This window comes from Kogia breviceps, chromosome 7, assembly GCF_026419965.1.
Source record: "Kogia breviceps isolate mKogBre1 chromosome 7, mKogBre1 haplotype 1, whole genome shotgun sequence".
NCBI lineage: Eukaryota > Metazoa > Chordata > Mammalia > Artiodactyla > Physeteridae > Kogia > Kogia breviceps.
The window spans coordinates 14,475,732-14,492,047 of NC_081316.1; the positions used below are offsets into that span (position 1 = coordinate 14,475,732).

General features: G+C 45.4%; 1 protein-coding gene across 11 annotated transcripts in view; it reads left to right on the forward strand.

Moving 5' to 3' along the window:
- The window catches only part of MARK2 (microtubule affinity regulating kinase 2), a 58,003-nt gene that overhangs the window by 11,253 nt on the left and 30,434 nt on the right, over positions 1-16,316 (forward strand). For 8 of the 11 annotated variants that reach the window (XM_059070725.2, XM_059070727.2, XM_059070730.2 and 5 more), the window contains exon 2: positions 14,539-14,634. The exons of the other annotated variants lie outside the window; for them this stretch is intronic. In XM_059070725.2, the coding sequence (XP_058926708.1) occupies positions 14,539-14,634 (96 nt within the window). The remainder of the gene's footprint in view (positions 1-14,538; positions 14,635-16,316) is intronic. 11 annotated transcript variants of the gene reach the window in all.

Here is a 16,316-nt window from a genome sequence, read left to right on the forward strand (position 1 = left end):
ACTTTCACCTTACCTTACAAATGAGTAGATTTATAGACATGGCTCAAGTTGTATCAGCACCAGGTATGCTTCAAAAAATATTTTCTTTTATGTGAATGCTCAACAACAAACACAAGTTGTGATAAATATGCGCAGGACTGAATAACTTTTTTTTTTTTTTTTTTTCCCCGGTACGCAGGCCTCTCACTGTTGTGGCCTCTCCCGTTGCGGAACACAGGCTCCGGACGCACAGGCCCAGCGGCCATGGCTCACGGGCCCAGCCGCTCTGCGGCATGCGGGATCCTCCCGGACCAGGGCACGAACCCGTATCCCCTGCCTCGGCAGGCGGACTCTCAACCACTGCGCCACCAGGGAAGCCCTGAATAACTTTTTTGACTCTCATGGTTTATCCTGGAACAACTTCCTTTCCATTTGCACTGTTGGTGCAGAAGCAGTGACAGAGAAAACTGCTGGTGCCATAACATGAGTCAGGGCACAAAACTGCTGGTGTTCGTAGTCATGGACTTTCTTGCTACACACTTGTGGTTTTAAAAAAGCCATTTTCGGGCTTCCCTGGTGGCGCAGTGGTTGAGAGTCCACCTGCCAATGCAGGGGACACGGGTTCGTGCCCCAGTCTGGGAAGATCCCACATGCCGCGGAGCAACTAGGCCCGTGAGCCATGGCCGCTGAGCCTGCGCGTCCGGAGCCTGTGCTCCGCAACGGGAGAGGCCACGACAGTGAGAGAAGCCCATGTACCACCAAAAAAAGAAAAAAAAAAGCCATTTTCACTTACGAATGCCTTGGATGAAGCACTAAAAATTATTATTTTTAAAATTAAATCTCAACCCTCCAATAATAAAGGTCTTTGATGTTCCAAGTGAAGAAATGCAAAGTATTCATGGAGCATTGCTGCTGTATACCGTAGTCCAGCTGTCCTGAGAAAATGCACATGTGTGTTGGAGCCGAACCATCTACATGGATCATCATTTTTACTTGAAATAACAATTGATGGACAAACTATAGTTGTTCATACTGCAGTATTTAGTGGACGTTTTATTGAAATTGAACAAAGCCTGTCACCATTGCCAGTGATAAAATTCAAGTTTTCAAGCAAAATTTAGAATTTTGGAAAACTTGTATTTGTCAGACTTTTTTGATGAGATCGGTGATAAGATTGATGGAATGTGATTTTTTTGATGTTGTATGAAATGCCAGTATTTGGAAATTCTGCATAATTTGGGGAAGGAATGTTTCCTAGATTGTCAGTGGGTTAAAAGAGCCATTCAAAGTGCAAGATGACCAGTGGATTTTAATGTAAAAGTACACAAAAGGTTCATTGATAAAATTTCAGATTGCACATTGCAACTAGTCTTTAAAAACTACTATGTGTGGAGTTTTGGTCTAGTATCAAAGAAGAAAATCCTCAATATTTGAAAGGCTATTAAACCCCATTTTCCAACTACACATCTGTGTGAAATGAGATTTTCTTTATATCTTTCAACCAAAACAGCATGTGGAAAACACACTGAATGCAGAAGCAGATATGAGAAGTTGGCCCTCTTCCATTAAGCTAGACATTGAAGAGATGTACAAGAATATAAAACATGTAACTCTTGTTGCAAATTTCATTTTGTTTTAGAAATAGTTTCTTCGTTTAAAAAATGGGTTAGTTGTGTAAACAGATAATAGGTTTATTGCTATTTTGAATGAATAAAAATAATTTTTGAAATTATCAGTTTCAATTTCTAATAAGGTAACTGTTGATATCTGTGACCCATATAAACAAAAGATCTTCGTAGTCCTTGATAAATTTGTTAAGAGTGTGAAGAGTTCTTGAGACCGGAAAGTGAGAAAACCTTTGTTGTAGACAAACCTGAGTTGATTGTCCTGTCTTGGGCTGGTTACCTGTGATGACTTCATAGGGAGCCCTTGTTTGCAGTTCCCAGCCCTTGTAATAATCCCTGCCTGGGCCTCAGAGACTTTGACCCGAGTGAGCTTATTTCCTTCTTTTAATACATATAGCATTGGCCTTGTGAGTTTTTTTGTTGTTGTTGTTTTGTCTGTGGTTTATTTCCCCCGTTTTTTCTCTTTATTCCCTAATTTTTCTTCTTTTTCTCATTTTCCCTTTCTCTTTATTCTTTTATTATTCTCATTTTTTCTTTTTTTATTCTTTAGTTTGTTAGGTTTTTTTGGTGGGGGGGTCTGGCATTGTTTTAATTACATTATAAAAATCAGTTCATCAGATGGACTTCCTTTAGTATGTGTGAAGTTGTGGTTTGGAAAATATGGTTTTTTCACTAAAAATAAGTAACTTATGTTTATATGTAAAAGTAACTTATGTTTATATGCAGTGGGTTTATTAATGTTCTTTTAAATGAATGGAGACACTGATAGATATAACCCATATAAACAAAAGCTTTTGGGGGACTCAGTTATTTTTAATACTGCAAAGGCTTTCTGAAACCAAAAAGTGTAATAAGAACCACAGTTGTAGACAAAACCTGGGTTAATTCTCCCTGGCTTTGTTTGGTTGATTTCTTGGTAATTTTATTAAAAAAACAAACAAACAAAAAAAAACAACAAAAAACGTTTTGCAGTTCCCAGCCCCTGTTTAGTCCTGGCTGGGCCTCAAGAAGGCACTTGCTACCTTGGTTTGCTGTTGTTCTAGCTGAGGAAGCTGGTTCTCAGTGACCAGAGGGACTTTGACCAAAGTTGGCTCGTTTCCTCCTCTGAATACATAGCATTGACCTTGTGTTTTTTTTAAAAACAGTTAAATTTGATTTTTTTTAAATGTTGAGATAGGGCTTCCCTGGTGGTGCAGTGGTTGAGAATCCGCCTGCCGATGCAGGGGATACAGGTTTGTGCCCCGGTCCGGGAAGATCCCACATGCCACGGAGCAGCTGGGCCTGTGAGCCATGGCCGCTGAGCCTGTGCGTCTGGAGCCTGTGCTCCGCAACGGGATAGGCCACAACAGTGAGAGGCCCGCGTACCACAAAAAAAAAAAAAAAAAAAAAAAAGTTGAGATAATTTTAAACTTAGAAAAGTTGCAAAAATAGTCCAAAGAGTTTTTGTACATTCTTAACCCAGCTTCCCCTTATATTAACATCTTATATAACCATAGAACATGTATCAAAACTGATAATTAATCTTGGTATCATACTGTTAACTAACCATCTTCAGATTTCATCAGTTTTACCACTGATGTGCTTTTTCTGTTGAGGATCCAGTCTGGGAGCCCACATTGCATGTAGTTCTCCTGTCTCTATAGTCTCCTTAGTCTTTCCATGTCTTTCATGACATTGACAGTTTTGAAGAATGCTGGTTATTTTTATAGAATGTTCCTCAGTTGTGGTAGTCTGAAATTTTCTCATGGCCTTGTGCTTTAATGCTATTTTTTCATTGTGGTCAAATACACACGTAACACAAAACTTATATTTTAATAAATTTTTAAGTGCATAGTCCAGTGGCATTAAGTACATTCATAATGTAGCCAGCGTCACTATTTGTAGAACTTTTTCATCATCTCAAATAGAAACTCTATATCAATTAAACAATAATTCACCATATTCCCTTCCCCCAGCCTTTGGTAACCTCTTTTCTACTTTCTTTCTCTATGAATTTGCTTGTTCTGAGCACCTCATATAAGTGGAATCATACAATATTTGTCTTTTTGTTTCTGGCTCATTTCACTTAACATAATGTTTTCAGCGTTCATCTATGTTGTAGCTTTAATTACGTTTTAAAAGTTAACCTGGATTTTACTGTGATGGTATGTATTAACTTGATATGTTGGAAAGTATAGTTATTAAGACATATAGTTGTAATGGGTTTAGTAATATTATCTTAAGTGAATTAATAGATTAACATTTTCTCTTTTTTTTCTCAGTTTTAGTTATAATAACAATAGCTGTAATCCACATCAACAAAAGCTATTTGAGGTCCTTAATAATTAAGAGCATAAAGGGTTGTCCACACAGGAGTGTGAGAATTGCTTTTGTGGATCATCCCTGTCCTTGATTGGCTGGTTACTTGCTGTGACCTCATAATGAGCCTTTGTTTTGCAATTCCCAGAGTCCTGGCTGAACTGCAGGAAGGCACTTGCTGCCTTGGTTTGCAGTGTATCTGTATGAGGAAGCTGGTTCTCAGTGACCTGAGGGACTTTTAACGAAATTTGGCTTATTTCCTCCTAATACAGAGCACTGGCTTTCCCCCCCCCCCCATTAAAAAATCCTTTGGCTTACTTGGATTTCATTATGACAGTAGATTTTCTTTTTAAGCTTATATGTAAGCTGTTGGTCAATTCCAAGTTTGAAAACTGCAAAGCTTGCTTAGTCTCTATCCTTGAAAAACCTTGGTGCCTATAATAGCTGAAGGCTGGTAGGCTCCAGGCACTCACTGAGGCCAGAACACCCAACAGTCTGTTCTCAGGGTGGCTGCAGAGCCTACACACTTTATTCCTATTTCTTCTGTACTTAACTCTTTGTTAGCCCTGTGTCTTAGTAAAACACGCCTGCTAAATCCCGCTTTTATGTAAGTGCACTTTATTTTCTCCTGGAAGAGGTAAGCAGATTTGTTGTGTATGTAACAGCGTGGGAACTTTATCTTTGCTTGAAGAGTCTTTAAGAGATACAGTTGCAGTAAATATATTTCTGAACTACTATATTATTTTCCACCTTGTTCTTTTGCTTGTATTCATTGTCCAGTTAACGTAATGCCTCTTTTTAAAACATATTTATTTATTTATTTTTGGCTGCGTTGGGTCTTTGTTACTGTGTGTGGGCTTTTCTCTAGTTGTGGTGAGCGAGGGCTACTCTTTGTCGTGGTGCGTGGACTTCTCATTGCGGTGGCTTCTCTTGTTGCAGAGCACGAGCTCTAGGCACCCGGGCTTCAGTAGTTGTGGCACACAGGCTCAGTAGTTGTGGCTTGTGGGCTCTAGAGCGCAAGCTCAGTAGTTGTGGTGCACGGGCCTAGTTGGTCCACGGAATGTGGGATGTTCCCGGACCAGGGTTCGAACCCGTGTCCCCTGCATTGGCAGGCAGATAATTTTTTTAAAAAATTTAATTTTATTTTACTTATGTTTTTATACAGTAGGTTATTTATTTATTTATTTATTTATTTATTTTTGCGGTACACAGGCCTCTCACTGCTGTGCCCTCTCCCGCTGCGGAGCACAGGCTCCGGATGCGCAGGCCCAGCGGCCATGGCCCACGGGCCCAGCCGCTCCGCGGCACGTGGGATCCTCCCGGACCGGGGCACGAACCCGTGTCCCCTGCAGCGGCAGGCGGACTCTCAGCCACTGCGCCACCAGGGAAGCCCGCAGACCAGCTTTAAAGCAAATCTTTTTACACTCATCTTATTTGCTCAGAATCACTTCTCATCAGAATCATTAAAAAAAAAAAAAAAGTTTAGGGGCTTCCCTGGTGGCGCAGTGGTTGAGAGTCCGCCTGCCGATGCAGGGGACACGGGTTCGTGCCCCGGTTCGGGAAGATCCCACGTGCCGCGGAGCGGCTGGGCCCGTGAGCCATGGCCGCTGAGCCTGCGCGTCCGGAGCCTGTGCTCCGCTACGGGAGAGGCCTCAACAGTGAGAGGCCTGCGTACCACAAAAAAAAAAAAAAAAAAAAGTTGAATCAAGTGCTTACCTTATATCAATTTGTGTCTGCATACAGACTTGCAGGATTGTAGCTCCATTTCCCATCACTCAGCAAGTCCCATAAGCCTCTGCTTTTTACACAAAGCATATTTCTTTCCAGAATTCAACTTGATGTGCTTTTTTTCTCTCTTTTGCCACTGGTCTGTATGGAAGATAGACTTGCTTTCAAAGGTGATTTTTTTCAGTCTATTAGCTAAGGCAGTGACTCAGTAGCAGTGCCTCCTGGATGGCCCTCTGTGTACATTACTCTGTTCCCAGTGGTTGGGAAACTCTTAAAGACAATGGGCTGAGTATTTGAAGGGTAGATGGTGCCCCCCACCCATTCTCACACACCCATTCTCACACACCCATTCTCACGGGGCACACTTTGCCCTGAGGCTAGTGTCTTCAGCTGTAGACATAATAATAGCCAGCATTTATTGAACACCTAACTTTGTCCCAGATACTTGTTTAATTAGCTGTTTTACATTCATTAACTCATTTAATCTTTGTGAGATAGTAGGTCTTATTATTTTCCCTACTTTGCAGATGAGGAAACTGATGCCCAGAAATGTTGAGTAACTTAAGGTAACAAACTCATGTGGTTCAGTGTTTGTTGGTGTCAGAACAAGACTTTCTTGACCGTGGAGAGCACTTTGGCTCTGGCTTCAGTTGTGTCCTGGCAGTAGAAGATAGGTCCCTTAGGATTAGCTCACAGTCAGTGTGGGGCAAAACATGGCTCCCAGACCGGCTTCAGAGTTGTGCGTGCTCTCCTCTGCCCCACGTTGTTTCTTTCTGCCCTGTGTGGCCTGTTGTAAAGGTGGCACAGTGCAGGAGATGCAGCTCTTTGGGTTTAGCTCCCTGGTCCTAACAGCTGTGGGAAACGGGTTTTTGACCTTATTGTTTAATCCTGGCTTCTGGTTTTCCTCTTCATCTCTTCTCACCTTCTGGAATTCTAAGAACTCCTTTAGAAAAACCAGAGTCTTGAGATCTGAAATTGGTAATCAACAAGTAAGTACCTCACAGCATAGGACCGTTTGGATTCTTAGATTTGACTGTCCTGCTCAGTAGCACCTCACTACCCCCCAAAAAGAAAACTTTTGTTTGTGGATCTTAACTATGTACATTTTATCCTTACGAAACTAATATTTTCTTTTTATATATCATTATGTACACTTACACACGCAGAACCCCAGAGCTACTTGCTTTTAGCCTTGACTGCCAAGGACACTGAGATCACTGTAGCTGGTAGTGCCAGGCCTCTGTGTGTGTTTGGGACTTACCAGTCCAATCCTGGGATCTGAATTCTGTCGGTCCTGCTGTCTCTTTATCCCTTTGCTTGTGTAATATGCCACTACTTCCTGTTTGCACTTGTCAGTCTTTCTTTTGTTTCACTTCTGTCTCCTGAAGCTATGCATGTGGTCCTCCTAGACATCTGGAGTTGTTTCTTAGTGAGAGTGAACCTCTGTGGAATTTCAGTTAACTTGAGTTTATGAGTTTTTGGTTTGATTTACTTGCTTGTCTACCCCTGGCAATATAGTGCCTTTTCTTTTATCCTGTCAGAGGTTTTGATTTTATTTGCAAAATTCTGAAATTTTGAGCTGATTTAAAGATGCTGGCATGGGGCATGGGTAAAGGGGGTGAGCTGCTGCCCTTGATTCAAGCATCACTTATCCACTTGCGCCCCTACTGCTGCCCTAGCAGAAGAAGAGGAGTTCAACTTATATGATTGTATTTGTGTTCAAACCGGATTCACTTCTCTAAGATCGCGGTTACATGCCATTTCTAAATTACTTTAGAATCCATGTTTTTGTTACAGTGGAAAAACCAAGGTCCATGTGAATTACTTTGAGAAGCATAGCCTGTTGGCTTTCTTATGAGTGGTTCTCCCCCTCCCCACTTCCCACCTCCAGCACATTTTTTAAAAAATTATTAATTAATTTATTTATTTTTGGCTGCGTTGGGTCTTCGTTGCTATGTGCAGGCTTTCTCTAGTTGGGGCGAGTGGGGGCTACTCTTCATTGTGGTGCAAGGGCTTCTCATTGCGGTGGCTTCTCGTTGAGGAACATGGGCTCTAGGCGCCTGGGCTTCAATAGTTGTGGCACGTGGGCTCAGTAGTTGTGGTTCACGGGCTCTAGAGCGCAGGCTCAGTAGTTGTGGTGCACGGGCTTAGTTGCTCTGTGGCATGTGGGATCTTCCTGGACCAGGGATCGAACCCATATGCCCTGCATTAGCAGGTGGATTCTTAACTGTTGGGCCACCAAGGAAGTCCCTCCAGCACATTTTTATCTCTCCTCAGAGGTGGCTGCTGTCACATACAGGTGTTCTTTAGTGATGCAGGCCACTACTTCCTTGGAGAGTGCATGGCAGTGTTCTCTTGCTAATGAAAAGGCTGTCATAATGGGTTAGGTCCACAGGGGCTCTGCCCTTCTGTACTTGTATTCCTAGGGAGAAAAATCTCTACCTTAATTACCACATCATGCTGGCAGAGAGGTGTGGCTGCTAATCAATTAGATGACAGTCCTTTGCTTTGGTGTGGAACTGTTGAGGTTGTTTTGTTTTAAAATAAAATAGATTTGAGCCAGGTAAGTTTATTTTGAAGAGATAAAGATTTCCCTTTATTAACCTTATGTCTTTTTCTTTTTTAAAGACTGTCTTTTTTCTTTTTAAATTAATTAATTAATTAATTAACTTTTGGCTGTGTTGGGTCTTTGTTGCTGCATGTAGGCTTTCTCTGGTTGCAGCGAGTGGGGGCTACTCTTCGTTGTGGTGCATGGGCTTCTCATTGCAGTGGCTTCTCTTGTTGTGGAGCACGGGCTCTAGGTGTGTGGGCTTCAATAGTTGTGGCACACGGGCTCAGTAGTTGTGGCTCGCAGGCTCTAGAGTGCAGGCTTAGTAGTTGTGGCACACGGGCTTAGTTGCTCCGTGGCATGTGGGATCTTCCCAGACCAGGGCTCGAACCCGTGTCCCCTGCATTGACAGGCAGATTCTCAACCACTGAGCCACCAGGAAAGTCCTAGACCTCATGTCTTTAGTGCCATTTCTGTGTCCTTCTAACTTGGTAGTAAGAAGCACTAAGTTGGCTTTTCTTGCCATTTTGATGCCGGTGGCAAACAATGTCTTTTCCTGTCCTGCACCTTTGGTATGCTTCCTTTCTGTTTAGTAGCACCAGATTCCTTTATTTGTTTTGGTTTTCATTCTTTCCTCCTGTCTTGGAGTGGTTGAACCCTATCCTGAAATATATTTTTAAGATAGTGTTTAAAAGCAAACACCCTGCCTTTCTTGAAACCACAGAAACTGCTTGTGAAACAGCCGATAGAGCAAGCTGCCAAATCCACACTGTTAAAACCAACCCCTAACTGACAAAATGTCAGACACTGATGTAACCTTCCTTATGATTAGGGTGTGAGGATTTTTCTCATTAATAAATGTTTAGGTGCTGAACTCCCAGTTTCACATTTGGAATGCTTTACATTATAAAATTCTGCATAGTAAACCATTCCAAAAGAATCTTGTGCAGCTAATGTGCTATCTGCTGTAGGAAAGGTTTTCAGCGAAACAATTCCCATTCCCCTTCACCTACTTATTTATTTTTTTAATTTCAGAAAATGATTTTCTTTGGAGGTAATTTGGACCAAGTCTCACTAGCCTTACCATTTTTAAGATAGAACTATATATAAAATATATAAACAACAAGGATCTACTGTATAGCACAGGGAACAATATAACTATATTCAGTATCTTGTAATAACCTGTAATAGAAAAGAGTCTGAAAAAGAATACGTATATATGTGGGCGCAGACACACACACACACACACACACACACACACACACACATAACTGAATCACTTTGTTGTATACCTGCAATATTGTAAATCAACTAAACTTCAATTAAAAAAAAATAGAACTAGCTTCAGAATTATTTTTCCCCCAACAGAGGAAGACTGGGGCCTTAATCTTTATCCTTAGGCCCTGAATTACCTTTTTTTTTTTTTTAGGATGGAGTAGAATCTTCTGTTAGTCTAGGGAATTTCTTTCCAAGTACTTTCAGGAATAAGTATTTGTTCCTTCTTGCAACCTTCCAGAAGAACTCTGACAGTGCTGGTAGCCTGCTGAGTAAGGGTACAGTTTAAAAACTGGTACTAGTGTGTACATCAAGCTATAGCACTGCTTGAATGGGAGTTGATGAGGGAGACCAGGCTTGACAACCAATAATTGGGAAAGAAAAGGAAAAGTATATTAACGTGCCTCCATAGTCACAGCCAGCACTGAGATATGGGGCTCTGGATGCAGAGCTTTATGAAGCCCTTCCAGATTTTCCCCAAGAGCACCCTCTTCTGTTCTAATGCTAAGGGCTTTTTTCGACTTCATTTCCATGACCTTAGCCCTGAGCAACTTTTCTGACTTTGTGCTTAAGCCCTTCCTGTATCATCTTTGCTTGTATATTGGGCCTGTCTCTGGTTTCTAGATGGGGATGAGACAAGGAAGGCTAAATGATTGATTCTTCAGTGAGTCTCCCCGGGTTGACTTCCTTTCATACCAGCATCTCACAACTCTCATCATGGTCCACTCAGTGGGTGGGCATCCCCATTCACTGAAGTCTCAGGGTTTAATATTTATTTATTTGGCTGCTCCGGGTTGTGTTTGTGGCGTGCGGGATCTTTTAGTTGCGGCATGTGGGATCTAGTTTGCTGACCAGGGATCGAACCCAGGCCCCCTGCATTGGGAGCGCAGAGTCTTAACCACTGGACCACCAGGGAAATCCCAAGTCTCAGGGTTTAGATAGATCCTGGTAGAACTCATGATCGTAGCTAGAAGCGAGACCTGGGATCTTCAAATCTCTCAGCGCATGGTTCCTCTGAAAAATAACAAAAGCTACAGACTTAAAAAAAAGCTACAGACTTCTAGTAAATTGGAGGGCATAGGCAGACTGTAACTTTAGTTAGCTCCTGGATTTGGTCCTACGTTGGATAGTGTGATTTGTGCTTATCTCTCCAATTAGGTAGTCAACTTTTTGAAGGCTGGGCTGTATTTTATCCTTCTCTGTATCCCTTCCTGCCCCAGAGTCTATTAGAGTGCTTTTCACATGATTGTCTCTCAGTGAATTATTTGTGAAATAAAACAATAAGAAAAATAACAACATGGGTATTATTCTTCATTTACCACCACCCTTGGGGAAGTGTGTCCATATTGATTTGTGAATCAGACATTTGTCTATCCAGTTTTTGGCCATGTAAGTCACAAGTCTTAATTGGTGTCTTAATAGGTTCAATAATGACTAAAAAGAACTTTATCAGGCTGAGAGGATAAGGGGGACGTTCTACCCTATTACTGGATTGTGTTAAGAACTCAGAGAGGAAACCACAGCGGGGGGAGTACACTGCTGAGGAAACCCTGTCTGGCTTCCCGAAGTAGGGAACAGAGTGGAAAAGCCAGGCCCTCCTGGTTTTGCTGAATTCTGTTCTTGCCCCTGACACACAGCATCTCTGGCTATGTTCTTGCTTTTGGTTAAATTGGCCTCATCTTTCCTGCTTCTGCAATGGGTGAACAGAGATACACTGGATATTGGGAATTTTGTCCAGAGCTGGAGAGATCATGTGGTCTGTATCAGAAAGCTGGAGTTATTTATAGTGGGAGAGAAGCTAAGGAGCATGGCACAGAAAGAACTGATTTCACACCACCTCAGCACCTGGTGGTGGTGTGGACCCAGATTTCTCTTTGAGCATCTCGGAGGAGATCAGGTGCTTTTCAGAATTGACCAAGAGCTGTGAGGTGTCAGGGACCACATTTTCCAGGACCATCATGGGTAGGGCAAGAATGCGATGACCATTTTCTACTTTCCTCTTGATTCCTTGGTCTTTGTGACTCAGGGTGTGAGAGCTCCAACTGACTTTTGAAGCTCCTGTTTATGAACCAGTGCAGAAGGCACCAGCTGTGTAGCATGGTGGAAAAAGGACCTTTTGGACTGGTCTGCTTGGACCCGCCTCCTCCTTCCCCCACTCTGGGCAGCAAGGCTGAAACTGCTGCTTGCTGGGCTTTGCCAAGTTGGTTTCTCCTCATGGATCAGCTACCATGGCAGGCAGGCAGGCAGGCAGCTCCCCATCCAGGAGCCCTCCAAGGAGCCAGGCTGCTAGGGAGTCATGCTGTCGGGGCACGGGGGGGGTGCTGCAGATGCTAGGCACTAGGTGTGCCACCTACCCTACCAGGGGCTGTGCCTACTCAGAGCTGCTCAGACTAAGGCTGCAGAGCCCTGGGGCCTGCTGGAAGTAGACTGTGTGTCACGGTACCTTTTCCTGCACCTTGTGGCCACATTCATGGTATGCCGAGAGGCTGGGAGTGGTGAGGAGCTTGTAAATTGTGGGTAAATGAAATCTAGAGAGGGAGAGGATTCTTGCCTAGGGCACACTGAGTTCAGGGTTGTAATGTTTCTAAGTCCAGAGTTGTCACCTAGCTTAACTTTAATTTTCTCAGCCCCAGGTGGAAGAGATTTTCCAGTGTGCGAGCTTGGTGTCCGAGACATGTTAGGTGAGGTTTACTTATGGAGCCAGACTTCTGGCAGGTTGACTCGATGTGAGACAAGGTCAGGATGTGGTCTTCAGGACGTGCAGACCATGCTCACTTCCTGCTGTGTTCTCAGGGACAGGGCTGGAAGGCTTAAGAGCACAGAGGCACTGAGAAGCCCTCACATCCACCTAGGACAGACCCTCAGAGCTCCTCTCCAGCCCCTCATTATACAAGTGGGGAAACACAGGTTGCAAGAGGGTGAATGACTGGCTCAGGATATGTAACTTGTTTGGGTGGAGCTGGATCTAGATTTGCTCACTCTTGAGGAATTGGAGCTGTGTCCTCCTTTGCTTCCACTTCAGAAGCAGTCCTCTTGCTTAGAAGACCTGTGCGGGGGCTGCCTGCAGCCCTCATGGCAGAGGGGAGGCTGGGGAAGGACAGGTGAAAGGGCAGTAGGCCCTAGGTCCACACACCGGCCATGAGCTCTGAAATCCTGCCAGAGTCTGCGTCCGTAGAGACACTAGAAGGCCCTCAAGAATGGATTAAAAGCAGTAGGCACCAGCATTCTAGCCCTGGCCCAGAGTGAAGTAGTCACGTGGAGCAGGGATGTGCTAAGAGCTGTTGGGTAAAGAGTCACTCCGAAAAAAGCAGGAAGACCCTGACCTTCTCTCATGAATTAGGAAAGCATTGCTTGAAAGCCTGTTAGGTGCCAGGCACTGTGCCTGGGCACTGAGGACACACAGTTGACTTAAGCCCTGGAAATTTCTCTTAGGTCGCTCCCACTCTGTGCTGTGGTGAACAAGACAGCCACTGAGAGTTGTGAAGGAGACAGGCCATTCCTCAAGAGCGAAGTCCTAGTGCAAGAAGGCGGCTGTCTTTGGGACACCTGGAGTGACGTGTCAGGGACCCTGTGAAGTCAGAGGTGGAGCAGGGAAAACTTCCTGGAGGACGTGATGTCTGAGCTGAGGCTAACCAGGAAGAAGAATGGGAACGGAGGATGGAGGCAAAGCGTTTCAGGCAGTAGGAGGCCGTGGCAAAGGCCTGGAGGTCTGAGAGAACACTTGAAGACAGGTGGCAGGAGCCCAGAGTGAGACTAGGGAAGGACGAGGGCAAGGCTGGAGCTGCAGGCAGGGAAAGGGAGCTGCCAGCTGAAAGAAAAATCCAGGAACGATGTGGGTCTGCAAATCAACTTTACAGTGTGTGTGTGTGTGTGTGTGTGTGTGTGTGTGTGTGTGTGTAGACATTTACCCTGTGTATGTGTACATATACATATAAATCATATGAGCGTGTGAGGGGAGCTTTGAATATGAAGCCATCACTTCCTGTTCCCAGTGCTGGGCATCCTGCTGAGGTGACTGTGGATGCCCCCCACATGTGGCAGAGTAAGAGGACTGGTTTTTCTACAGGCAGGTGTGGGTGGAGGGTAGGCTGCCCGAGGTTTCCGTCCTGGCAGGTGGGACTGGTTTTAGCTTTGGAGCAGAGCTGGCTGAGGACACTGGGGCTTCTTCAGGCCCAGGGACAGGACCAATTTCCCTCTTCTTATGGGGGAGTGACTCACAGGCCATTGCTGCCACCGGAGGTTCTGCAGGCTTTTCAGAGGCAGCCTGTGGCGGCTGATGGTAGCAGTTGGTGAGAAAGAAGTACTTGGTGGCCATTTCTCCTGCCACTCCTGACAGACATTTCTGTCGCTAAATAGCACCTCTCTGTGGCAGCCTTGGGCTCTGCTCTGGCAAAGGAGGAGCATTTCCTCTCCGTGAGAGGGGCCATCTGTGGCTTCTGCTCCACCCTATACAACACGCCAGCGAGAGTCTCCCTTCCCTCCTGCCACTGGCAGTCAGGGGCACAGGTCCTTAAGTGGTGGACCTTAACTTACAGGATCATAGAAATGACCATGCTCCAAACTGCAGGGTTCCGGGCACAGCCGGCAAAGCCAAAGCATGTGAAAACCGACCTGAGGTTAGAGTGTAGACTGTCTGCCTCCGAAAGGTGTAATGGGGACAGTATCTCAATTGACTGTATGTGGCTGCTGCCTTGCAGACAGCTGGGCTGTCCGCTCTCCTGCCAGGGAGCAAGTTTTGTTCCCATGCTAGTCCGGCTTTTACTGTTTCCCCTCCTGCCTTTCCCCAGAGACCATAAACCTGCCTACCTCCTGTTATGTTCTAGTTCTGATAGGAGCACCATTCAGAGTTCTTGGCAGGAGACCAACTCACTTCTCTCCGGGTTGGTTTCCCCTCCTTTTCCCAGCGTGTTGGATGTGCATGTTCCCCAGAGTTCTCCGTATGCAGCTGTAGTGCCCAGAGATTGGAGCTCCCCTGCAGTGGGAACCCAGCTGCTTCCCTCGGTTTTAGGGGCAGGGCTTGAAAATAGAGAATCATAATCTCCCTTCCTCCTCCTTCTCCTGCCCCCCTCCCCCCACAATACCAAGCAAACTGGAGTGACCGGCTCAGGGGCTCAGAGCAGGACTCAGCCCGCCTCACTGCTCTGCATGACGGCAGCGATCTGGAGGAAGATTAATGGACGCGTGAGTATGTGAACCCCGGAGCACGTTACCATCTCAGGCTGGTCCTTGGTGGCAGGTGTGGACTTATTCTGGTGTTAGGGAGACCAGGGCTCCTGAGGGGAGGTGACCCAGCCAGGTGTGCGTCTGCCTGAGGCTACCCTCCTCTCTAACACGTGGGGAAAGGGAAAGCGCTTCTAAATACCCCTGATCTTCAGAAGAGCTTGGTGGGCGGTTCGGGGAGTTTGTTCTTATCCCTTTCTTCCCTAAGCCAGGTTCTTTAGCTCCTAAGCTGGACTTAACTACCTTCACTTCTTGTAGGATGAGTGCATCTCCCTGGCCGGGGTGAGACTGTGGGTGGAAGGTTAGGAAGGGGTAGCTGCTCCTTTGCTAGAGAGGGGATCACAGGTTGCCAGCAGGTATTTCGCATCCCCCTCTGGCTGGCTAGAGAAGGGTGCTACCCTAGTTCCCGTCTGCCGACCTCTCCAGACAACCAAGGGAGCACCCAAATGGAAACATCCTCTTTCTGCCGAGGCTTGAGTGCCTAAGGCAGAGACCAGATGGTAGCAGCTCAGGCCTGCTAAGAGGGGAAGATTGGTTATTTAGGGGCTGTGACAAATGGTTTTGCAGAAGAGCAGGGGAGAAAGGATCTAATTTAGCAAAGCCAGGGGCCAATTTCTACAGTAACCCTGTGGAGAGCCCAGACGGCCTGGAACCACAGGGCCACAGGCTCAGGTGCTGACTGCCTTCTCTCTTCCTTCCTGTGTCTGGTGGCTAGTGATGTCATTGTGAGGTTAACCCTCTGGTCAGAGAGGACCCTGCTGCCTGAGCCCTTCTGCCCTGGAGCTGTACCTAAATGGCCTCCCAATTCTGACTTTGCATAGGGCAAGAAATGGTCATAGGAAGTTTTGTTTTGATAGTTTGACTTCTGATTGGGTATTTAGCCATCTGAGAACTGAGTGCTTTCCTTCTTTTTTAAAAGAATTTATTTATTTATTTTTGGCTGCTTTGGGTCTTTGTTGCTGCGCGCAGGCCTGCGCAGGCCTTCTCTGGTTACAGCGAGCAGGGACTACTCTTCATTGCGGTGCGTGGGCTTCTCATTGTGGTGGCTTCTCTTATTGCGGAGCATAGGCTCTAGGCATGTGGGCTTCAGTAGTTGTGGCTCGCAGGCTCTAGAGTGCAGGCTCAGTAGTTGTGGCACATGGGCTTAGTTGCTCCGCGGCATAGGGGATCTTCCTGGACCAGGGTTCGAACCTGTGTCTCCTGCATTGGCAGGAAGATTCTTTTTTTTTTTTTTTTTTTTTTTAATGCACAGATCTTCTTTTAAAATTTATTTATTTTATTATTTATTTTAGTTTTGGCTGCATTGGGTCTTCGTTGCTGCACGGGGGCTTTTCTCTAGTTTTGGAAAGTGGGGACTACTATTCGTTGTGGTGCGAGGGCTTCTCATTAAGGCAGCTTCTCTTGTTGCAGGGCAGGGGCTCTAGGCATGCGGGCTTCAGTAGTTGTGGCTCGCAGGCTCAGTAGTTGTGGCTTGCGGGCTCTAGAGCGCTGGTTCAGTAGTTGTGGTGCACGGGCTTAGTTGCTCCATGGCATGTGGGATCTTCCCGGACCAGGGCTCAAACCTGTGTCCTGCATTGGCAGGCAGATTCTTAACCACTGTACCACCAGGGAAGCCCCTGAGTGCTTTCTTTATGCAAAAGTAC